This window comes from Lynx rufus, unplaced genomic scaffold, assembly GCF_022079265.1.
Source record: "Lynx rufus isolate CCGP_SWC_20201006 ecotype Redwood Valley unplaced genomic scaffold, mLynRuf1.p SCAF_2, whole genome shotgun sequence".
NCBI lineage: Eukaryota > Metazoa > Chordata > Mammalia > Carnivora > Felidae > Lynx > Lynx rufus.
In genome coordinates, this window is record NW_025814834.1 from 176,456,260 (window position 1) to 176,480,991 (window position 24,732).

The 24,732-nt window shown below is 42.1% G+C and overlaps 1 protein-coding gene across 1 annotated transcript in view; it reads right to left on the reverse strand.

Moving 5' to 3' along the window:
* C8A (complement C8 alpha chain) overlaps positions 1-24,732 on the reverse strand; it is a 68,213-nt gene that overhangs the window by 28,825 nt on the left and 14,656 nt on the right. The window contains exons 2-7 of the mRNA XM_047082417.1: positions 18,381-18,483; positions 12,580-12,724; positions 11,474-11,621; positions 7,823-8,012; positions 4,652-4,855; positions 2,514-2,754 (exon numbers count right to left, since the gene is read on the reverse strand). Coding sequence (XP_046938373.1) covers positions 2,514-2,754; positions 4,652-4,855; positions 7,823-8,012; positions 11,474-11,621; positions 12,580-12,724; positions 18,381-18,483 — 1,031 coding nt within the window. The remainder of the gene's footprint in view (positions 1-2,513; positions 2,755-4,651; positions 4,856-7,822; positions 8,013-11,473; positions 11,622-12,579; positions 12,725-18,380; positions 18,484-24,732) is intronic.

The window sequence follows — 24,732 nt, forward strand, 5'->3', positions numbered from 1 at the left end:
TAATTAGTAATCCAACACCAAAGACAGAGCCCAAATGAAAGGCTTTACCCAGGACCACATGGTGGAAAGACCATAGGTCCAGGGCTCTGACGCCAGCTTCCTGTAGCCCTAGGCAAAGTAATTAACCTCCCTGAGGAGCCTCAGCATTTCTGGGCTAAAACTGGGATGATACCAACCTCCAAATTGGCAAGAAAATTAAATGATGTTGTACACAACAGGACCCGGAACCCAGTAGGTCGTCAACAAATATTAACTATGTTTCCATCCTTACATTATTGAATGATTCTAAAAATACCTGCTTGAATTAAGCTTTTCAAACTCCTTTTTTGTATTGACCTATCTTAAACTATTTGTTTTGTATCATGACTCCATATGTGTATGCATATCTTTGTTTAACTGGAAAAAAAATTTATCGAAGCAATAACCTATTTTCACTACCTATAATCCTCTATGATATTTTCTATTCTCTCCTTTGTTGTTGTTGTTCAAAATGTTGTTTGTGATCCATACTATGGGGTTGCAACTTGTAGTTTATGAAGTCCTCTGCTGCAAGAGGGTAGGGACCATATTTAGATTTATTTACTCACCATTGTACCCCTAGCATAAACACACAAAAGATACTCAATAGATATTTGAAATTATAGAAGAATGGATACATGGATAAATGGATGAATTAATGAATGGCCCTCACCAGGAATCTAAATTAATGCCCTCTTTAAAACTCTGTCTCGGGGCGCCTGGGTGGCGCAGCCGGTTAAGCGTCCGACTTCAGCCAGGTCACGATCTCGCGGTCCGTGAGTTCGAGCCCCGCGTCGGGCTCTGGGCTGATGGCTCAGAGCCTGGAGCCTGTTTCCGATTCTGTGTCTCCCTCTCTCTCTGCCCCTCCCCCATTCATGCTCTGTCTCTCTCTGTCCCAAAATAAATAAACGTTGAAAAAAAAATTAAAAAAAAAAAACAAAAACAAAAAACTCTGTCTCGTTTTACACTCTCACTACATACTGAGCGTTGTTTTGAGTGCCAAAGAGATAACATGTCAGACATGATACCTGCTTTCAAAGATCATGCTATCTAGGAGGAAAATATTTGCATTTGGAAAATTATATTTTGAAGACTAAATAAGTGTGGAATTTATATGAATGTGCTGAAGAGATGGCCAGCCTGGGCTGGCGCAGTCAGGGAAACATCTTAAAACTGGGTGAATTTGAACTTAGTTTGGAATATGGATAGATCTCTCAACCCTCTACTCGCTCACTCATTGAGTAGGTTGGTGGTTCTCAAACTGCAGTGATCATCAGAATCACCTGGAGGGCTTGTCAAACTACAGACTTCTGGTTCCTTTACCAGTTTCTGATTTGGTAGGTTTGGCATGGAAGCCTGAGAAGTTATAATTCTAACAGGTTTCCAGGTGATGCTGATGATACCAGTTGGAATCCACACGTGGAGAACCCACTGTTCTAGCAGCTTTTGGAGTGAGACCATGAAGGTTGTTGACCCCATGCTAGGGAGTTTAGCTATTCAGGATTTTAGGCAAAGAAGGTATATCAGTGTTTCTGTAAAGTAGAGGGATTATTCTGGTAGCAATTGTTGAGCATGGATTGGAGGGGTGAGCCTTCCCCTAGAGACCCTTTAGGAGCCAATGCAATAAGTGGAAGATGGAAACCCAGCCCACCACTGTAGCAGTGCAGATGGAGGAGAGTGGCAGGATGAGGGCTGGTCAGGAGTCAGAACTGAAGGTTCTTTGAGATCTCCAGGGGTAAAGGAGGAGGAAGAATCTGGGATGACTCCAGGTTTCTAGCATCACTGACTGATTATACGGCAGTTCCATTAACCAAGAATCTATATTTGTAATAAGTTTTAACATTTTAAATAACAAAATCCCAGGGGCACCTGGGTGGCTCGGTCGGTTGAGCGTCTGACTTCGGCTCAGGTCATGATGTCACGGTTGACGAGTTTGAGCCCCGTGTTGGGCTCTGTGCTGATGGCTTGGAGCCTGGAGACTGCCTCAGATTCTGTGTCTCCCTCTCTCTCTGCCCCTCCCCCCGCTCATGCTCTGTCCCTCTCTGTCTCAAAAATAAACAAACATTTAAAAAATTTAAGTAACAAAATCCCAAGTATTATTTATTATCAAAGAGTAACTGGAATGTAATAGAAAACACATAGTTTTGGGGAGCCAGACAAGTCCGAGTTCAAATCCTGTTTGTGATGCTTCTCAGCAAGTGATTTCACCCTTCTGGACCTCAGTTCCCTGTAAATAATAATACTCTCAAATGGGTTGGTGACTACAATGCACTTCACCTTATTCTGCCCCCAGTCCATTGTCACCTCCACACGTCTCCCTGCTCTAATTACAGCCCTGCACGATGCAGCCTCCTCCCTGAGTATTAGGTATGTTACCTTATATGGTTGTCACAAACAAGATCGTACGTGGCTCATAGTCAGTGCTCAGAAAAATGCAAAGCCCATCCTCGTGTGTGCATTGACCACTGTGCGCATAAAGCTTCTGTTCTACTTACCGAGCGATTCCATTTTTTCTTTGTCAAGCACCAGGATGTATTCATAAACGCCACCCATTGATCCAGACGTTATGTAATGAGTGCCATAGTCGTTGATGAACTTGGAATACATGCCGTAATTGTACTGCTCCGGAAGCTCCATTAATGACTGCAGCATGCTTTCATCCAGCACAATATTGTCCCTTCTCATCTTAAAATGAGCAGTCTGCACCTTTGTGGAAATTCTCATGAAGTTATATTTCTGCCAACAATCACCGCCGTCGAGTAAGAGAGAAGAAAGAGAATACACATTTTACCATATGACATAACGCGAAAGATCAGCATTTAGTAGCTGTGGGAGATACGTGTATTTATAAACGTGTGAGCATCAATACCCACAATGGAGTGTTATTCTATTTTACAGGCATGTATAAAACACCCGTGTGTGCCTGACCGCCTCTCTCATGCCTGCATCTCTGTTCCCACTGACCCTGTTCAGGTCCTGTTTGCCTCAACTCTCAACTGGGTTGGTTACTACAATGTGCTTCCTAGTACTGGTGACTGTGTTCTGCCCCCATTCCATTGTCACCTCCGCCCATCTCCCTGCCCCAATTATAGCACTGCATGATGTAAGCCTCTTACACAAGTATTAGGTATCCATTAAAAATTATGTTTGGGGGGGTGCACTTGGGTGGCTCAGTCGGTTGAGCGTACGACTTCGGCTCAGGTCATGATCTCACTGTCTGTGAGTTCAAGCCCCACGTTGGGCTCTGTGCTGACAGCTCAGAGCCTAGATCCTGCTTCAGATTCTGTGTCTCCCTCTCCCTCTGCTGCTGCCCCACTCACTCTCTGTTTCTCTCTCTCTCTCCCCAAAATTAATAAACATTAAAAAAAATTTTTTTAATGTTTTTTAATTGTGCTTGGGAGTAGTTTTGATGACATGAAATTCTAAGATGAGTTATTTATGTAACTTATTGAACACATATCTGTAAGAGTCTGTAGTCACTGGCATTATGCTTGGAGCAGAGGACACAATCTTGGATGAGACCAGCCCCTGCCATCATGAAGCTTACATTCTAGTGGTAATCTTGTACTGTTAAGTAATGAGGTAAGGCAGGCTCCTGAGATAACAGGGGTCATACTGGATTGGTTTAAGAGGGAGAGGATCATGTGTGGGCATTACTTCACTTGCTCTGAAGCAATAGTGAAATTTTGAAAAGGCCACCTGCTTTGAGAAAAGTCCACATGACCATGTGATCGCCAGATCTCAGAGCAACACTTTCCCTTCAGAGCAATAGCTGACTTAAGGCAACGCTCTGGAATGTACCTTGTATTTGCTGAAGAATTTTTATAACTGTATTTTCATCATCCAGAATAATTTTTTGAGCCCCAACTAAATCGCCAGTTCTGGTATCAGGGTTATTGAGGCTTTCTGGTAAACTTTTAACCAACTCAAATACTTGGCCAGAGAGAGAGTTCTCTGGCCCCTGATGGTTTCTCCTCCTTAGACCCTACTTTTTCCCTTCCCACCCTGTGCCGGCTGAAGTTCTGGCAATCCCAAATTTGTGGGAGGCAATCTGCCGTCTGCAGACCTTTGCACAATGCTGTTTCCCAGGCCCGGAGCACCCTTTGTTCACTTCCATCTCCCTTCGTCGGGACAACCTGTTCTAGTCTTTAGAGCCCCGTTTAGGTAGATGTCCCTTGCTCCAGGAAGCATTGCCTGGCCGCTCAAGTTCAAAGGAAGCTAGCGGTGAATGTTTGATGGATAAATGAATGCTTGCGTGTTCCAGTCCTCTGATCTATTCAGAAAAGCAAGGCTGGCTTTCAAATTCTTCCCAAGCTAGTTTAGAGGGCCTGGCTGTTTCTCTTGAAGGCATTCCTATTCTAAGTATTCCCATTTACTCCAGGTAACCATGAAAAAGAATGGGGTGAAGCGAGAAGAGTTCGAGTCTTATCATTCAATTTTATTCCCTTTGTGGTGATTCTGCGTGCAAAAGTGTAATAAGAAAAACAAACATGATTACCACTGATCAGACATTTCCAATTACACAAGCAAATGAAGATTCAATTACTACTGTACTTTTTTAATGCAATTAAGGTAATACATGTTCAGTGTAGATTATGGAATACTGTTTGGCACAGGCATTATGCTTTAATACCTTGTTATTATACTTGTTTAACTTATTCACGAACGAAGAGTCTCGTGACCCGGATAAACCCACATCCACTGTTGTTTCAGGGCTGCCCGCGGGGCCCACACCAACAACCACTCCTGCCGACACAGACCTGTCATTCTTTACTTTAGAAAGAAGTTCATTTGCATCATTGTATAACTCTGAGGAGAGTCTAGTATCTGCCAGGGCCTGAAAAGAAACAAACAGATGTTAGCTTTGTGCGCCAGAGTTGTATCTCGATCTGTACTTAATATTGAAGTCTTTGCTCCGTAAAATATTTCAAGTTGCAGAATTTTGTTAAGTTTGTTTATTTTGAGAGATGGAGCGTGCGGGCACGTGCAAGAGTGGGGGGAGGGGCAGAGAGAGAGGAAGAGAGAGAATCCCAAGCAGGCCACACTGTCAGTGCAGAGAGGATGTGGGGCTTTAACCCATGAACCATGAGACAATGACCTGAGCCAAAATCAAAAGTCGGGCACTTAACTGACTGAGCCACCCGGGTGCCCCTGCAGATTATTATCATTATTTTAAAAGGCTACTCCAGGCATTAGATTGATCCTCGCTCACTAAAATTCTGAAAACATAGCAGTTAGTTTAGTTATTATTTAGTGGTTGTGCTAAATATTTCTTTAAGGGGCACCTGCATGGCACATTTGGTTAAGCGTCTAACTCTTGATTTCTACTTCGGTCATGATCTCCTGGTTTGTGAGTTCAAACCCCGCCTGGGGCTCTGCACTGTCAGATTCTCTCTCCTTCTCTCTCTGCCCCTGCCCACCACCCACCCCTCAAAATAAATAAATAAATAAAAATAAAATATTTATTTAAGTATGCACACACACTCATGATTCTCATAACATGCTGTATTGTTCTGAGTGTGGATTTTTTTTTTCCCACCTGACTTTTCCTCCCTGTAGAAGAGGCTGCCTTTCCCTACAACAGGGACACCCAAAAAGCCGCATCTGGGCCTGGATCTGGGAGGAAAGGGGCAAGGGGGCCCAGCCGGTGGTAGGAGTTCTAGGCAGAGGTTTGCGTCCACAAATGTCAGGTTACTTCACTTCAGGCACACAGCACAGTGGCGTTTCTCTGGCAACTGGAGCAGAGTCATGACTCGCGCCTTGCCTGAGCCGAGAAAGCAAGGGTTAAGAGCACGTGGGTGGTTCACTCCTCAGTCACAGGAGCACGTATGTGTCGCGATGGAGTCGCTGTTAGTTTGGGTCCCGCGTGTCTGTGACAGACGACTTAGGGTGGACGGGTGGCATAGGGCATTATTTTCGAAAGCCCAGAGATTTCAGAATCCTTGGTTGCCACAGCATAGCCTAGTCTGTCTGGCCGGACACATAAGCCCCACACCATCCTCGAGGTTAGGAAAATGGCATTGTCTGTGTCTTCCGGCTCGGCTTCCCATTGGCCTGGTGGCATTGGTGAAATTAGTGGGGAAGCGGACGCCATAAGCCTGGCCTCATCCTGCCATCAATACTTTTCTCTTGAGGAAGTTGGGGGAGGAGGATGTGACCAATAATGGGTCAGAATCCCTGGATCCTACATCCCTCTGTAAAGACAGAATGCATAGGACTATATAGATAGAATGTGTGTGATCTGTCTTGCCTTCTAAATGACATATAGCCGGGCTTAGTTCAGATAGATCTGGGTTTGAAACTCGTCTCTGCCACCTACAGCTTTGGGCCTGACGCTTTATCCCTCTAAGTCTTTGAGTCTTTTTCATATCTAATGGGGCGATGATACTATCTACCCCTTTGTGGTGTTGTGAGGCTTAGGTGAGAGAATTTGTGTGCAAGCCTAAGATCTGATGCATGGCAAGCATCCAGTGAGGTGCAGACATCTCACCCAGAGGGTGAAGGGTACAGAAATGAATGACCTGGGAGTAGGCGCTGGGGCTGGTCATGAGCCATGTGGTGCTCCAAGGGACTGGGGAACCACACAGTTTTGGAGGTAGAGAGAATTTAGGGATCGTCAGCATTTTGCAAGCAAGCACTTTTCAACAGCAGAACCCTCTCCGTACACAAAATCACCTACAGAAAATCAAGACAGGAAAACTATCAGAAAAAGATAAATACCATATGATTTAGCTTATATGTGGGATTTGAGAAACAAAACAAATGAACACAGGAAAAAAGAGACAAAAAAAAAAGATTCTTAAATGCAGAGAACAAATTGGTGGTTGCCAGAGGGGAGGTGGGGGTAGGGGGGAAATTGGTGAAGGGGATTAAGAATACACTTATCATGGTGAGCACAGGGTGATATATGGAAGTGTTGAATCACTATATTGTACACCTGCAATGAATGCAACACTGTAGGTTAACTATACTGGAATGGAATGGAATGGAATGGAATGGAATGGAATGGAATGGAAAGAAAAGAAAAGAAAAGAAAAGAAAAGAAAAAAGAAAAAAGAAAAGAAAGGAAAAGAAAAGGAAAGAAAGGAAAAGAAGAAAAGAAAAGAAAAGAAAGGAAAAGAAGAGAAAGGAAAAGAAAAGAAAAGAAAAGAAAGAAAAAGAAAAGAAGAAAAGAAAGGAAAAGAAAAGAAGAAAAGAAAGGAAAAGAAAAGAAAGGAAAAGAAAAAAAGGAAAAGAAAAGAAGAAGAGGGAGGGAGGAAAGGAAAGAAGGAGGCAGGGAGGGAGGGAAGGAAGGAAGGAGGGAAGGAGGGAAGGAAGGAAGGAAAGCAAGAAAGGTGATCAGTGAGTAGCTGCCCCTGGTGAAGCAGGGGCCTTGGACTCAGAACACTGCCCAGCCACCTCCTGTCCTGACCTCCAATTTACATGGCAGGAAACTGGGCCCAGGGAGAGGCAGTGAGCTGTTCAAGGTCTCAAATACTTACATTCTAACAGATTACAACCTGGTAATAAGTCTTTTGACTAGCAGCCCAGAGAAATGGACCTCGAATCTGTTTCATTGGTTTGGGAATGGAGCCAAGATCTAGCAGGTGGATGGTCACACTCATGTTGTGCCTCTTTTTGGCCCTGCCCTTGCCTGTCCGTGCCCTTCAGCACAGAACATGGGTGGGGGCAGACGTGAAGGGGCCTTCGGACACCAATGAGCTCTACAGGAAATAGAGTCTTCCTAAGCAAGGCGTCCATCCCCATCAACAGGCCTCTCCCTCCCTACCCCACAGCGGCCTGTGAGCACCCTGTTCAGACTTACTTCAAAGTGGTACTTGAGGAAGTTGTAGGGTTTCCGGAAGTACTTCTCATCTTCTCCGTAGTAGAGACGCTCACAGGCAGGGTCATAGCGAAGCACTCTCCACTCCCCGTTGTATACTGTCTCACACTGGCCCCCGTAATACCTGGCATCGTACACGCTCTGAGTTTCCTGCTGGGTCAGGATATTGTACCTAGAGTGAAAAGGCAGGCAGCTGCTGGGAGAGAACACTGAAAAGGCAAAGAGAGCATAAAATATCCCCTGAAAGACGTTGTTGCTGGTCTGAGCAATGGTTTCACAAACTGTGTTCTCTGGAGCCCTAGGGTTCCTCAAAGTCTCTTAAGGGCTACTTTGCGTGACACGGGGAACCAGAGTGGGCGGAGCCGGGCCCCCAGGTTCCCTTTCACCAGAGCAGCTGAAGGTTCCATCAACACCTAGAATAGGGCGCCCCCAGAGAAGGCACTCCTAAAAATCGGGTGTTTGAGTTAAAGAGTAATATGCACAGTTATCAAAAATCCAGGCACAGAGCCGGAAGCCTGAGCCCACTTCCTAGCTCTGCCACACCTAGCTGTGTGATCTTGGACAAATCACTTAACCTCTCTGTGCCTCGGTTCCATCATTTGTAAAGAGCAGTCAATACTACTGCCCTCAGAGTGTTAAATATGAGCTGCAAATACAAGGAGCCATAAAGTACTTGGCATATATTAAGTAGCAAGTAAATGCTGCCATTGTGGGTTTTGTTTGTAGTGTTTCAGGAAAAAGGCTTTGCTGGTAGAAAAAAAAAATAGACTTGACATATTGGGTGTAACTCACGTTGCTAAGTTGAGAATCTGACCCTCAGAAAGGTCATTGTTTTCAGGGCGGCCTGGAATGTCAGAGGGTACAATTTGAAAATCATGGAGACTCCTGTTGAATTTCCAGTTTGATCACCTACCAGCTCTGTGAATTTGGATACATTATAGATGGCTTTCTGAAGTTCATTTTCCTCATTTGAAGAACCGACAGAATAAAACCACTTCTCATGGTTTTTGGGGCGTCTAAATGAGAGCATTAAAGTAAAATGGAAGTCCAGTTGAGAGTCCATACTATGCACTCAACAAGGGATACTTCCTCTCCCCTAGCCCAGTACCCTCCCAGAAATACTGTCCTTTGCTTTTCTCTCTGGGGCATTTCACATCCATCCGCCTGGGCACTACATTTTAAGCCACAGACGGTGGAACCTTACATAGGCATAAACAGCGTTACATAGATGAAATACAGCTTTAATTTTCTAGAAAAAGAGAAAGTTAATGGAACAAAAACATTTCACTTTGTCTAAGAGATCCAGGACCTAACAATCGAAACCTCTTATGATATAGATAATAAAATGATTTCTTGTCTCTGCCTCTCAAACTCCTATTCAGCCTTTAATACCCAACTCAAACATTGCCCCCTCTATCTGACCCTCTTTGATTATCCTGGACAGACAGCTATTCCTTCCTCTGTGTTCCCATGGCAGTCAGTGATTACCTCTGTCATAACATGTGTCATATTTTTTCATTCCCTCCATGAAAAGACACAAAGGCAGAAGATGAGCAGGGGGTTCACTATGAATAAAACCTGTCTTGAAGAAATAAATGGGTAATTATAGAGCACCTAGCATATAGTAGAAATTCAAGGTATGTTAACTTCCTTCTTCCCTTCCTCTCTCCATCTCTTCCTTCATATTAATGGAAGTGATGTAATAATAGCTATGGTGAATTGAATACACATTCTACCAGACGTGTAGCATGTGTTAACTTTCAACCTCCTGACAATTTTGCAAATGCAGAAACTGAAGCTCAGAAAAATTAAGCAATTTGCCTATAGTCACAGATAAAATTTTTTGATGCTAAAATCTGCGTTCCTTCCCTTTACTTCTCTGCTTACTTTTCTATCTTCTCGACCATTGAACATGTTTCTGCCTTTGGCTTATAAATATAGGCTCTCCGGTGAGCCAAACAGAAAGTCAAAAGAATAATTAGTTTTAAGACGTACTATAACCTCTAAGCATAAGAGGTTACTAAGACTACTTGTATTTAGACAAGCTGGTTGCAGAAACCCCAATGAAAATAAAAAGATATAGAGAAATGCCACTTTTTGGAAATCTATGCAGAAATACACACATGCACAAAGATACATGTACAAGGATGTCCACTGCAGCATTGTTTATAATAGGGAAAAAATGGGAAACAATATAATCATCTTTCAATAGTCAAATAAATTTTCATGTAGTGATACTATGGGAGAAGAATCAGCAGCCTTTTTTTATGAAGGGCCAGACATGAACTATTTTCGGCTTTACGGCCCATAGGTCTTTGTTGCAACTGCTCAACTCCATCACTGTAGGGTGAAAGCTGTGTTCCAATAAAACTTTATTTACAAAAACAGACAACAGACCAAATTTGGCCTTCAGGCCATAGTTTGCTGACCCCTGTTATGGAACATTATGTTGCTTAGAAAAAGACAATAGAAAATATGGGGGGAAATCTTCCAAATATATTAAGTTAAAAAGGCAAGTTACATACAATATGTATAATATGATCACATTTATGTAAAATATGCTTATGTCTATCATGCACAATACGTATAGGCACAGCTTCCATACAATGTATATTTTCGGTGCATTTTTTCCATGATCTGAAAGTCCTACACCAAACTGTTACACAGGGGTCAGTTCCAGGGAAGGAAGTGAGAGAGGGTGATTGGGTGGGATGCGGGTCGGGGAGGGTGAAGGAAGACTTTCATTTTTTTTACCTCAAACATATTTTCTTTCTGTAGCAATAAATTAAAAATGTAAAAACTGGGAAATGCTTAAATTAAAAAAAAATAGGTATCAGGATAGGCTTCTGAGATCTTGAACAGAATAAAAAACCAGCTGTTGGGAGTGGGCGTGGGGCCATTCTGCTGGTTTCAGTGTTCTGTGTAGGTAAAGCACACTCGTGAAGTGTATTTCAATGCTCCTTTGAATCACACGACAGCAAGGTCATGGTCTGTGATCTTTTTGCCAATAAGCAGGGATTCATTTTCAAGTTAACACCTCACTATTTCATGCTTCCATTCTGTTTATCCCACAGTCATGATCAAAATCAATAAGAATCCCCTTTGATGAGTATTAGGGGCTGAATTGTGTCCCCCTGACATTTATGTGTTGAAGTCCTGGACCTCCGTACCTCAGAAATTGACTATTTTGGTGAGAGGGTCTTTACATAGGTAATTAAGTTAAAATGAGGCCATTAGGGTGGGCCCTAATCTCGTATGACTGGTGTCCTTATAAGAGGTGGTTAGGACCCCGACACACACACAGGGAAGGGCAATGTGAAGACACAGGGAAATGGCAGCCATCGACAAGCCAAGGAGGGAGGCCTCAGAGGAAACCAATTCTGCCATCACCTGGCCTTGGACTTCCAGCCTCCAGAGCTGTGAGAAATACATTTTTGTTTTGTATAAGCTATACGTTTCTTTTGCCATTGCAGCCTGAGTGGACCAATATGCCACCTTAGGGGGACAGAGTTGCCTCACAGGACACTCGGCAGAGCAATTCTCCTAAAAGACCCTCTTGTGTTGCTAAAACTAATACTCGTGATTGAAGAGAAGCCATTCCCTGGGCCCAAGCAGTCAGGAAGCAGGACTCACCCCAAGGCCGCACTCTCTGACCCTGGAATGGGGTCATACAGGCTGCAGTCGCTTTCCATGACCCTGACATCTTCACAGTCATCCTCGTCAGAGCCATCAAGGCAATCCTTGTCTCCGTTACACACGAGGTGGCGTTTCAGGCAGCGACCTGAGAGAGGAGAGGCTGTGGATGCTTCCAGAGCCTCCCAGACTCCTCCCTCTTCCCATGACCCGCATCCAGAGTCACCAAGCCCCCCCTACTTCTGAAACAGCCCCTCCCCCGCCTTCATCATGTCCATCCTGTCTCTGTCCTCACTGCCTCTGCCCTCCTAGCAGGCTCGCTGTCTCCCACCCGTAGCCCCCACCCCCTGTTCAGGCCCTGCAGCAGGCTCCCCTCTAGAATTCATCGTCCATATGCAGCTCCAGTGACCTTTCTCTGTATCCTTCTGTGGCTCCTAAATATTCCCATTCTTCCAAATGCCACGGTCTAGCCCCCAGTTCCCCACCTGGCCCAACCTCTACCTCTCTTCCCAAAGCCCTGACCTGCAATCATTCTGCACTATCGCCAGCCCTTAAATCCCTGTGCTTTTGCATATTCTTTCTCTTAGCAAATCCATTGCTCCTTTCTAAGTGCCCTTTTGAGGCCTGCTCTGACTTCCCAGCACAGGTTTGAGCATCCCCTGCCAGAGAGTCCCCTTGGACCATGAGCAAACACCCATTACGCTGGCTATCATACAATATTATCATCACTCCTTATAGGTCTCTGTCCCAAAGAGACTAGGAGTACCTCGAGGTCAGGCACATCATCTTTTCATCTCTGTATCCCCAGCAGGTAGAACACTGCCTGGGACATACATGCCCAGTCAATATTTATCCAATGAATGGATGAATGAGTGAATTGTACCTTTTCTAAATGAATCAACAGATGTTCCTACAAACTTACATCAAAATTACTTGGGTTACTCGTCGGCTTAAAATGCAGATTCCTGAGCCCCATCCCAAACCTACAGAATGCCAACTTCTAGGGGAAGCGCTCAGGAGTCTGCATCTTCACAAGCTCGTGAGTGACTGTTTTTGCACATTAAGTTTGATGGGCGCAGCTGTTATCTCACTGGAACGCTACTCACCTGTCTCCTTACACTGGAAATCCTGTCCACACTGCGCTTGCTCTAGACAAGCTGTGGGACTCTGACAGCTGGCTTGATCCCAGACATCACCACTGCAGATGGTTCCCCCAAACTTGTTTGGCTGCAGGAGGCTCCGGAATCGGTACTAAATCAGATTTTGAACCAGACACATTCATTGTCTATCAATCAAACAAGATTTGTGCAGGCGGGTGTCAGCTCAACATAAGGAATAACTGTCTCGTGATTGAGAGGTGCCTAAAAAGCTGTCTTTGGAGGGGATGTTCATAACTGGTGGTATTCAGCCAGAGGTGCCTCAACCATCAGCAGGGATATTGATGGGCCTTCAAGCATCCAATGAAAGACTCAAACAAAATATTTCTGGGGTCTTTTTACTTGAAAGGAAGGACCTTCTCCCCTCCCTTTTCTTCAACCACTTAGTACCTATTCATCTTTCATGATTCACAGTGTACCTCCTCTGAAAGCCTTCCCTAAGTAACATATTCCATAGTTCCCTGCACCTCCTTCTCTCTTCCCATTTGTCATATAAGGTCGTGATCCCTTGTCTGCTTATTCATTTACCTTTCTTACTAGTTTAAGAATCTTTTGCATGGTGAGGAGGAGTGGTGAAGGAAGGACCACGTCTTATTTGACTTCATACACTTGGCACTTGATCTAGGGTCAGGTACACAGGAGGCACTTTTATGAGATGTCTGTTGCTTTCCCTCTGTACCATTTCTTCCAGTCATGGCATCCTCTCTTTCCTTGGAACATATCGCATATGGCTCAGGTGGGGATGATCTCACCCCCCAAGTCACAGGAGTGTGTGGGTATGAACCAGGCCAGGTCAACCAGGGTACCATATGCCAAATTACAGTGATTGGTTTAGAGATTGGTTCATGGCTCAACCTTAGGGCAATCATTAGTCACTCTGAAGATTTTCTTTTAGAACTATTAGAAAAGACCATTTCTTTTTGCCCAAGTTGCTGGGAACTGTGGGCATCAAGTGGTCATCTAGCCTACTTATGTTAAAAGAGACCATCCAAGAAATGAAGACATCATCTCAGTCCCTGGGTTCAGCTTTGACTGCATATGAATAAATCCTTGTTGAAGGAATAAAATTCACACCAATCTTGGAGCTCTATGATTTCATGATACTGCTTTCTATATGGTGCATAGCTTTGGGCACTAGTGTAGAAAGAGGAAGCTGAACACTAGGATATTCAGAGAAATATGAGGTTCCATTCCGACCTTCAAGAAGCTTAGAGTCTAGTTGAGGAGACAAAATAGATAACAATAGAAAACATGCTGTATGGAGAGCTCCATGCAAAGTGTCCAATAAGAGAATGTGCAGTGCCATATTTTCTGCTGCCTCTTGCCTTGGCTCAGCCCACAGGCCCCTCCTTCAAGAAGGTTCATAACTAAGTAGGAAAGCAATGGTTTCAGCAACAAGAAAAGTGAGTTCCTGGCCTAATTCTTCCTTCCTGCCTTCCTTCTTTCCTTCATCTTTTTCTTTTTTTTGTTCTTTCTTGTTTTCTTTCTTTCTTTCCATCTTTCTTTCATTCCTTCTCTCTTTCTGTCTTTCTTTTTCCTTCTTTCTTTTTCTTCCTTTTTCTTTCTTTTGTTCTCTCTCTCTCTTTCTTTTTTCTTTCTTTCGTCCTCTTTCTTTCTTTCTCCCTTCCTCCCTCCCTTTCTTTCCTTCCCTTTCTTTCTCCTTCCTTCCTTACTATAGCTAATACACAATATTACATTAGTTTCAGTTGTACAACAGAGTGATTCAACTTCTCTATGTTACACTCTTCTCACTACAGGTGTAGCTCCCATCTGTCACCATGCGATGCCATTACAATAACACTGACTACATTCTCTGTGCTGCACCTTTCATCCCCATGACCTACTCATTCCATAACTGGAAGCCTGTACCTCCCACTCCCCTTGCCCATTTTGCCCATCCCTCCACCACCTCCCCTCTGGCAGCCATCAGTTTGTTCTCTGTATTTATAGATCTGGTTCTGGTGTTTGTTTTTTATTCCTGAATCTCTTTCTTACTTGCTATGTAAAGTATCAGTGCCTGGTACTTTGTGCCTCAGTTTCCAAATCTGTAAAATGAGGTGGTTGACCTAGATGACCTCACTAAGTATAGCTACTAATGATTCTTTCACCTGTGTTCATTTACCTTTGAGTTTCTATTTCCTAATATGTAAAGTATGATGACCCCTCACTTTGAAAGGGTGTTGTGAGAACTGAGAGAATGTGTGAGGAAATCACCTGGCTCTGTGTCTGACATATCATTGGTGCCCATTAAACAGAAGTGGTTCCACATCATTATCAATGGAGTTTTTCCAGAAGGTTCCAGTGGGTACATGTGGAGCTGCAGCTTCCCCCTCCCTCCTCTTGTCTACTTCTGCCTCCACAACTGCTCATTGGCAAAGAGACAGAGGTAGCAAAAAAGGTGAAGAGTAAATCTGTCCATTTGCCTTTCCTACCTCCCAGTTAATAACAGTGATAAGGGATTTATAAACTCAATGGGAAGAGAGTGTGATGAACAATTGGTTTGGAAATATGAGGACATTTTCTTTCTCTTCCAACCTCTTGCCCCACAAATCAGTACATAAAGAAGTGCTTAGCGTACCAACGTACAGCCAAATCTCCTTCTCACTCTTTAAAAAGTCCGTCAGAGTTTTAAGACCTGCAGTTACCAACACAACGATGATGATGGTAACTACCATTTATTGAGTGTTTGTTGGCTGGACACTTCATATTCTTTATCTCATTTAATCCCCACAACTTTAGGAGGTCAAATACTATTCTGAATCCCATTTTAAGCTGGGTTAGAATTCCAGTTCTGCTACTTACTGTGTATGTGTCACTGGGTAAATCACTTAACATCTCTGACCCTCAGTTTTCTCATCTATAGAATGAGAGATATGGGGGTCTTGTGAACATTAGCAATAATACATGTAAAGAAGTCAGCACTTTGCCTGCTGTCTTGAATATACTCAGTAATAAGAGTTACCACATCAATATCATTTTGTTAGCCTGCTGTTGGGCTACTCCAGAAGGATTTATGACTGAATGGGAATTGGATTAGATGGCCACTAATATCGCTTATGACTCTCCACAGAGTGGAGGGGGAAGCAGGAGAGTGAAGGGATCAGGCACATGGGCATTTTGGAATCAGACTGACCAACTGTCAAATCTAGGCTGTGCCTCTTTCTTTATGGGTGACCTAACCAAAGACCGTGGTATCTATCCGTCACTTACGGTGGCTATGAAAGTCAGCTAAGAATTTATTAAAGCATCGGCACAGTGCCTGGTATATAGAAATGATTTAATAAACGGTAACTGTAAATGACATTATCACCTTCCCCTGGTTCCTGTATTGGAATGATGGTGCAGTCATGAGGTTCATTCCCACTGACTCCCCATTTTCTAGGTCGTTATCAAATAATGAAGACATTGTGTTGCCGAAAGGTTGGTGCAGAAAGTCCCTTAGGGATTTCTCCATGGTAGTGCCTGTGTTGGTATCATTAAGATATCATTTTCTTTTCTAGCTAGTCGATAATATTTCTTTCCAGAAATGCACATCTTTGTTTGGGTGATTTTGAGAGGAATAAAAACCATATGAATAAGAAGAAACTAGGATGGTCTTTCCCTTACATAATTAACAGAATTTGTTTTAAGGATTTCTTTAAAGACACATATGTCTTTTTGAGTCATTACTTTGAGAAGTTCAATTCTAATTTGAATAGCAAGTCATTCACCTGTGCTCTCTGCTGTCTACACAGCAACACATGAGGGGACAACGCAGTTTGGGATATGTAATAAGCTAAATACTGGCCAGGCAAAGAAAGCAAGTCCTCGTTCTTAAAAGTTGTAAATGGGGGCGCCTGGGTGGCGCAGTCGGTTAAGCGTCCGACTTCAGCCAGGTCACGATCTCGCGGTCCGTGAGTTCGAGCCCCGCGTCGGGCTCTGGGCTGATGGCTCGGAGCCTGGAGCCTGTTTCTGATTCTGTGTCTCCCTCTCTCTCTGCCCCTCCCCTGTTCATGCTCTGTCTCTCTCTGTCCCAAAAATAAATAAACGTTGAAAAAAAAATTAAAAAAAAAAAGTTGTAAATGTTACCTTATTTGGCAAAGGGGTCTTTATAGATATTATTAAGGTTTTTGAAATGAGGAGATTACACTGGATTATCCAGGTAGGCCCTAACGGTCATCCTGGTGTTCTTATAAGGGGAAGGCAGAGGAAGATTTAACACAGACACACAAAGGAGACACACAGAAGAAGAAGAGGTAATGTGGCCACAGGGGTAGAGAGCGGAGCCCAGAGATTGGCCCCAAGTCAAGGATTGCTGGTGGCCACCAGAAGCCAGAAGAGGCAAAGAACAGATTCTCCCCTAGAGCCTCCAGAGGCAGCATGGCCCTGTCAAACTTCTGGCCTCCAGAACTGTGAGAGAATACATTTCCGTCGTTTTTAAGCCACCCAGTTTGTTACAGCAGACTCAGAAAAGTGACACAGGATATCAAAGCAAAATGAGATTCTGGGAGCCAGATATCTTTGAACGGGGCAGTCTGGGATTCCTTGGCATATCTCAGAGACAGGAGAGGCAAAATAAATAATTTCAGGCTTTGAAGCTGAATAAATGAGGTCCCAATTGTGTTCCCATCCGTAATGATTTTGAATTCCATGTGATTTTGAACAACTCATTCGCAAGGTAGCCCTGCGTGTCACCGAAGACTGGGTCTGGAGGCCCACTCTTCAGAAGCTCAGGGGAGAGAAGAACAAGTCTTGATTCAGGCAGTGGCAGCTGGTTGGAGAGGGAGGCATGTGTAGTAATCATACAAACAGCTAACATTTACTGAACACTTACTATATGTTAGGTGCCATGGAAAGCACTGTGCATACCTTACTCATTTAATACTCATAAGCCTATGCTGTAAGTACAATTCCTACTTCCATTTATAGATAAGGAATCAGAGGCATGGAGAGGATAAAATATATGCCCAAAGTAACATAACAAAGAAGATGCAGAGTCAGAATCCGAGTGGTAGAATCAGAGCTTAACCACTTTGACTTGACAGTAATGTACCAATAGACAATGTTCAGGCAATGGTGTTCCAACTGGGAGAGGTGGGAGCCTGGAGACATCCTACCCTGGGTACATCCAGTAAAGTCACGTGTTGTCTGTAGAGATTTTAAAATAGTAATAAAACAGAAGTTATTCTGCCTTTTATTATTACCATGAGCCAGTAATTATGAACAAGTTCAGAATTTTAATACTCCGCCCTAGCAGAGCAGGTGCTCCCAAAGTCCCCCTTTCTTTGAGATGACACTGGGTTTAGTGACCATTTTGGACCATTCAAAACCACTTAGGTGGGCAAGATAGACTCTTGTCTGTTGATTGGGTGTGTCAGCCTTTTTAAGCCATGAAAGTAGAATCTTCAGGAACATTCTCTGGTTTATCTCAGCTCCCCACAGGTTATTAGCCCCTCTAAATGACCTTCATCGGAGGGCAACAGGTTGACCAGGATCCAGAGAGGCACGGGGATCAGTGTGCCTCTGTCTGAATGGCCCCCTCTCTGCACATCAGCCATTAACATATACATCTTATGTAGCCTCACCCCATAATGACCTATAAACAAAAGCAGAAAATGTTCCACCATCTATGTGCCCATGGCTTCCAAATACCTATTTCTAGACCTGATTTCGACCCAGACGTCAGATTTATAGACCTATTTATCTCCATTTAAATGCCTAGTTCACCATTCAAATATCGAATGCCCCCAACCTGGTTAAAAATGTCTTACCTTTTTGTCCTGACATGGAAAGCATTCTGTCCACTCTGACCAGGTGCTCAGCTGGCAGTTAAGTGCTGTCAAGGTGGAACTCTGAACAGCCCGACTTACTCTCCTGTAAAGAGGAAAGACCCTTACTTCAATTTTTAAGATTTATATTACGGTAATTTTTATTTTTGTTGTAAACTCAAAAAGGTCTTTTCATAGGAAGATATCTTAATAATATGAAAACAGATTAATTCTTCCTCACCTGTACTGAGATATAAATTTAAAAAATTGTATATATTTTAAAGGCACAATGTGATGGTTTGATGTACATTGTGAAGCGATCACCACAATCAAGCTAATTAATACATCTATTCCCTCACATAGTTATGTGTGTGTGTGTGTGTGTGTGTGTGTGTGTGAGAACACTTAAGATCTACTCTCTTAGCTAATGTCAAGTACACAATACAATACTATTAACTGTAGTCAACATGTTGTACATTAGATCCCCTGAACTTATTCATCTTATAAATTTGTACACGTTGACCAACTCCTCCCCATGTCCCCAGTCCTTTGTAACCACCATTGTACTCTCTAGTTCTTTGAGTTACACTTGTGTAGATTCCACATAGAAGAGAAATCATGCAATATTATCTTTCTCTGTCTGGCTTATTTCACTTAGCATAACGTCCTCCAGGTTCATTCCATGTTGTTGCAAATGACAGGATTTCCATCTTCTTTAGGGCTAAACAGATGTTAATTTTTTTTATCTTTTTTTAATCATTTTAAAATTCAAGTATAATTAACATACAGTGTTATATTAGTTTCAGGTATATAAGTATAATAATTCAACAATTCTATGCATTACTCAGTGCTCATCAGAATAAGTGTAATCTTAATCCTCTTTACCTATTTTACTCATCCCCCTACCCACCTCCCCTCTGGAAACCACCAGTTTGTTCTCTGTATTTAAGAGTCTGTTTTTTCCCTTTTTCTCATTTTTCCTTTGTTCATTTGTTTTGTTTATTAAATTTCGTATGTCAGTGAAATCGTATGGTGTTTGTCTTTGTCTGGCTTATTTCACTTGGCATCGTACTGTCTAGTTCCATCCACATTGGTGCAAATGGCAAAATTTCATTCTTTTTTTATGGCTGAGTAATATTCCGTTATATATATATATATGCCACATATTTATCTATTCATCTATCAGCAGACACCTGAGTTACTTCCATATCTTGGTTATTGTAAACGATGTTGCAATAAACATAGGAGTGCACATATCTTTCTGAATTAGTGTTTTCCTTTTCTTTTGGTAAATACCTAATGGTGGGATTCCTGGATCCTACGGTAATTCTATTTTCAGTTTTTTGAAGAAACTCCAGTCTGTTCTCCACAGTGGCTGCACCAGCATGTGTTCCCACTAACAGTGCTTGGGGTTCCTTTTTTCTCTACATCCTTGGCAACACTTGTTAGTTCTGGTGGTTCTTATTTCAGCCATTCTGAAAGGTGTGAGGTGGTATCTCATTGCGGTTTTGATTTGCATTTGCCTCCTTTTAGTGATATGGAGCATCTTTTCATGTAGTCTGTATGTCTTCTTTGGGAAAATGTGTGTTCATGTCCTCTGCCCACCTTTAATAGGATTATTTGGTATTTTGATGTTGAGTTGGTGTTGGATATTAGCCCTTTATCAGGTGTATCATTGGCAAATATCTTCTCCCGTTCAGTAGACTGTGTTTTGTTTTCTTGATGGTTTCCTTTGGTGCACAAAATCTTTTTATTTTGGAGTCCCAATAGCTTAATTTTGCTTTTGTTTCTCTTGCCAAAAGAGATATATCTATAAAAATGTGTCTACAGGTGATGTCAAAGAAATTACAGCTTATGCTTTCTTCTAGCAATTTTATGGTTTCAGGTATGGCATTTAGATATTTAATCCATTTTAAGTTTATTTTTGTGTATGGTGTAAGGAAATGGTCCAGTTTCATTCTTTTGCATGTGGCTGTCTAGTTTTCCCAACATCATTTGTTGAAGAGACTGTCTTTCCTCCATTGCATATTCTTGCCTCCTTTGTCATGGATTAACTGATCATAAAAGCATGGGTTTATTTCTGGGCTCTCTATCCTGTTCCATTGATCTATGTGTCTATTTTTGTGCCAGTACCATACTGTTTTAATTACGATAGTTTTGTAGTATATCTTGAAATCTGGGATTATGATATCTCCAGTTTTGTTGTTCTTTTTCAAGCTTGATTCAGCTATTCAGGGTCTTTTATGGTTCCATACAAATTTTAGGATTATTTGTTCTAGTTCTGTGAAAAATGCTGTTGGTATTTTAATAGGGATTGAATTAAATCTGTAGGCTGCTCTGGGTAATGGACATTTTAACAACACTGATTCTCTTAGTCCACGAGCACGGAATATCTTTCCATTTGTTTGCGTCACCTTCAATTCCTTTCATCAATGTTTTACAGTCTTTGGAGTACAGGTCTTTTACCTCCTTGGTTGAGTTTATTTCTAGGTACTTTATTATTTTTGATGCAATTGTAAGTGGGGCTGTTTCCTTAATTTCTCTTTCTGCCACTTCATTATTAGTGTATAGACGTGCAACAGATTTCTGTATGTTAATTTTGTATCCTACAACTTTCCTAAATTCATTTACCAGTGCTAGTCGTTTTGGGGGGGAATTGTTCAGAATTTCCATACAAACTATCACGCCGTCCGCAAAGAGTGAGACTTTTACTTCTTCCTTACCAGTTTGTATCAGATGCTGAATTCTTTAATTTGTAATGTTTGCCCATTGATTTGGGCATCTAGGTACCTGCAGAATGTACAACAGTGCCACCCTATATTCCCTTACCCTTCAGGTTACCTGGTGGGAGTGGGGATAGAGCAGGAAGGGTGTGTCAACAAACACAGGGATTCTTACTTGGAAGGCTTGGCAGTAAGGGCGCTTCCAACATTTGCATGATCGTATCTTCCTTCTTAAGAATTGCATGTACCGGGGCGCCTGGGTGGCTCAGTCGGTTAAGCGTCCGACTTCGGCTCAGGTCATGATCTCGCGGTTCGTGAGTTCAAGCCCCGCGTCAGGCTCTGTGCTGATGGCTCAGAGCCTGGAGCCTGTTTCAGATTCTGTGTCTCCCTCTCTCTCTGACCCTCCCCTGTTCATGCTCTGTCTCTCTCTGTCTCAAAAATAAATAAACATTAAAAAAAAAAAAAGAATTGCAGGTACTATTTTTTTAAATTTATATCCAAGTTAGTTAGCATATAGAGCAATCATAATTTCAGGAGTAGAATCCGGTGATTCATCCCCTAATACAACACCCCGTGCTCATCCCAATAAGTGTCCTGGTTTTAAAATGAAAGATATGTGGCCTTGTGCCCTTTCTCTGTTTTTCTATTTTTTTATTGAAGTAAAATACACATTATGTAAGTGCGAGTATCCTATTCATTTTTACATGTGCAGTTCAGTAACATTCAGTACGTTCATATTTTTGTGCAACCATCACCACTGTCCATCTCCAAAACTCTTTTCATCTCCCTGCATTAATTTTGAGATGCAAAATTTAAGCAAAAGAAAAGGCTGTACAAGTTTTCCTTCCAGCCAATCACAGTTTTGAGAAATGAAGAATGAAAATTTATTGTGTTCCTACTGTATGCGGGTGTGATGCCGGAGGGTTTATATAAATTAACTCTTTTAAATCTATATCAGTCCTATGTGGATCAAGTTATTCTAATTTTAGAGAGACAAGTACAGAGGAGAGCTTGCAATTTTGTACATTAATGTTGCATCCTACAACCTTACCGAATTTATTTATTACTTTTAATAGTTTTTTGGTGGAGTCTTTAGGGTTTTCTATGTATAGTATCATGTCATCTGCAAATAGTGACAGTTTTACTTCTTTCTTGCCAATTTGGATGTGTTTTCTTTCTTTCTAGTGTCAGATTGCTGTGATTAGGACTTCTATGATCATGTTGAGTAAAAGTGGTAAGAGTGGACATCCTTGTCTTATTCCTGATGTTAGAGAAAAAGGTCTCCGTTTTTACTGTTGAGTATGATGTTAGCTGTGGGTTTGTCATATATGAACTTTATTATGTTGAGATACGTTCCCTCTAAACCCACTTTGTTGAGAGGTTTTATCATGCATGGGTGTTGGATTTTGTCAAATGCTTTTTTCTGCATCTTTTGAAATAATCATATGATTTTTATTTTTCATTTTGTTAATGTGGTGTATCATGTTGATTGATTTATGGATATTGAACAATTTTTACATCCCTGGAATAAATCCCAGTAGATCATGGTGAATGATCCTTTTATTGTGTCGTTGAATGTGGTTTTATTCATATTTTGTTGAAGATTTTTGCATCCATGTTCAGCAGAGGTGGCTTGTACTTTTCTTCTTTGATAGTGTCTTTGTCTGGTTTGGGTATGAGGGTAATGCTGGCCTTGTAGAATGTATTTGGAAGCTTTCTTTCCTCTTCTAGTTTTGAAATAGTTTAGGGAAAATGAGTATTAACTCTTCTTTAAATGTTTCATAGAATTCACCTATGAATCCATCTGGCCCTGGACTTTTGCTTGTTGGGAGTTTTCTGACTACTGATTCAATTTTGTTACTAATTATTGGTCTGTTCAGATTTTCTATTTCTTCCTGATTCAGTTTTGGAAGAGTGCCGATTTCTAGGCATCTCTCCATTTCTGTTAGGCTGTTCAATTTGTTGGCATGTGATTTTTGTAGTAGCCTTTTATAACCCTTTGTATTTCTGTGGTGTCAGTTGTTACTTCTCTTCTTTCACTTCTGATTTTATCAATTTTGGTACTCTTTTTTTCTTTTCTTTTCTTTTTAAATATAATTTGTCAAATTGGTTTCCATACAACACCCAGTGCTCATCCCAACAAGTGCCCTCCTCCATGCCCATCACCCACTTTCCCCTCTCCCCCACCCCCCCATCAATCCTCAGTCTGTTCTCTGTCCTCAAGAGTCTCTTATGGTTTGCCTCCCTCCCTCTCTGTACCTTCCACCTCCCTTCCCCTCCCCCATGGTCTTCTGTTAAGTTTCTCAAGATCCACTTATGAGTGAAAACCTATGGTATCTGTCTTTCTCTGCCTCACTTACTTAACTTAGCAAAATACCCTCTAGTTCCATCATCGTTGCTGTAGATGACATGTCATATAAAGGGCTAATATCTAAAATCTATAAAGAACTCACCAAACTCCACACCTGAAAAACAAATAAGCCAGTGACATGGACAGAAGACATGAATAGACACTTTTCCAAAGAAGACATCCAGATGGCCAACAGACACATGAAAACATAGTCAGTGTCACTCCTTATCAGGGAAATACAAATCAAAACCACACTGAGATACCACCTCACGCCAGTCAGAGTGGCTAAAATGAACAAATCAGGAGACTATAGATGCTGACAAGGATGTGGAGGAAGGGGAACCCTCTTGCACTGCTGGTGGGAATGCAAACTGGTGCAGCCGCTCTGGGAAATGTGTGGAGGTTCCTCAAAAAATTAAAAATAGAACTACCCTATGACCCAGCAATAGCACTGCTAGGAATTTACCCAAGGGATACAGGAGTGCTGATGCATAGGGGCACATGTACCCCCAATGTATATAGCAGCACTTTCAACAATAGCCAAATTATGGAAAGAGCCTAAATGTCCATCAACTGACAAATGGATAAAGAAGACGTGGTCTATATATACAATGGAATACTACTCTCTCTTTTTTTCTTGATGAGTTTCGCTAAAAGTTTACCAATTTTATTTATATTTTCAAAGAACCAGGAGAACTAACTTTTTCTGAAGAGTCAGAGTAGCAGAAAGCCCAGTGGTTAAGAACATGGGGTTCAGAGTAAGAGGACTGACTTTGAATCTTGCCACCTGCTGACTTTGAAAATTTGAGCAAGTTACTTAACATCTCTGAGCTACAGTTTTCCCATCTGTAAAACTTGGTTAAAAATAACATTGCTCAACGGTGTTATTGAAAACATGTTAAAATGCTTATGAAGTATTTGTTAAAGGTTGGCTTTTGTTATTACATGCTAAGATGTCCCATGGATTATCTCATTTAATATCTATAACGACCTTAGGCTGTATATATTATTAGCCCTACTTTTATAGAAGAAAGTTGAGATTTCTAAGACCTAAGTAGCCCCAGAAATCATAGCCCAAGGGTGACAAAGGCAGAATTTGACCCAGTTTGATGGCAAAGACCATGTTCATTTCCCCATAATGCAGCTGCTTCCTCATTTTATAAATCAGCCAACAAAACTGAGACAGTCAGAGCCTTGCCTGGAGTAACAGAGGTAAAAGGTAGACACTGGCCTATCTACAAGGCCATGTTCTTTCTGTTACCCTCTGCTGCCTCCTCAGAGG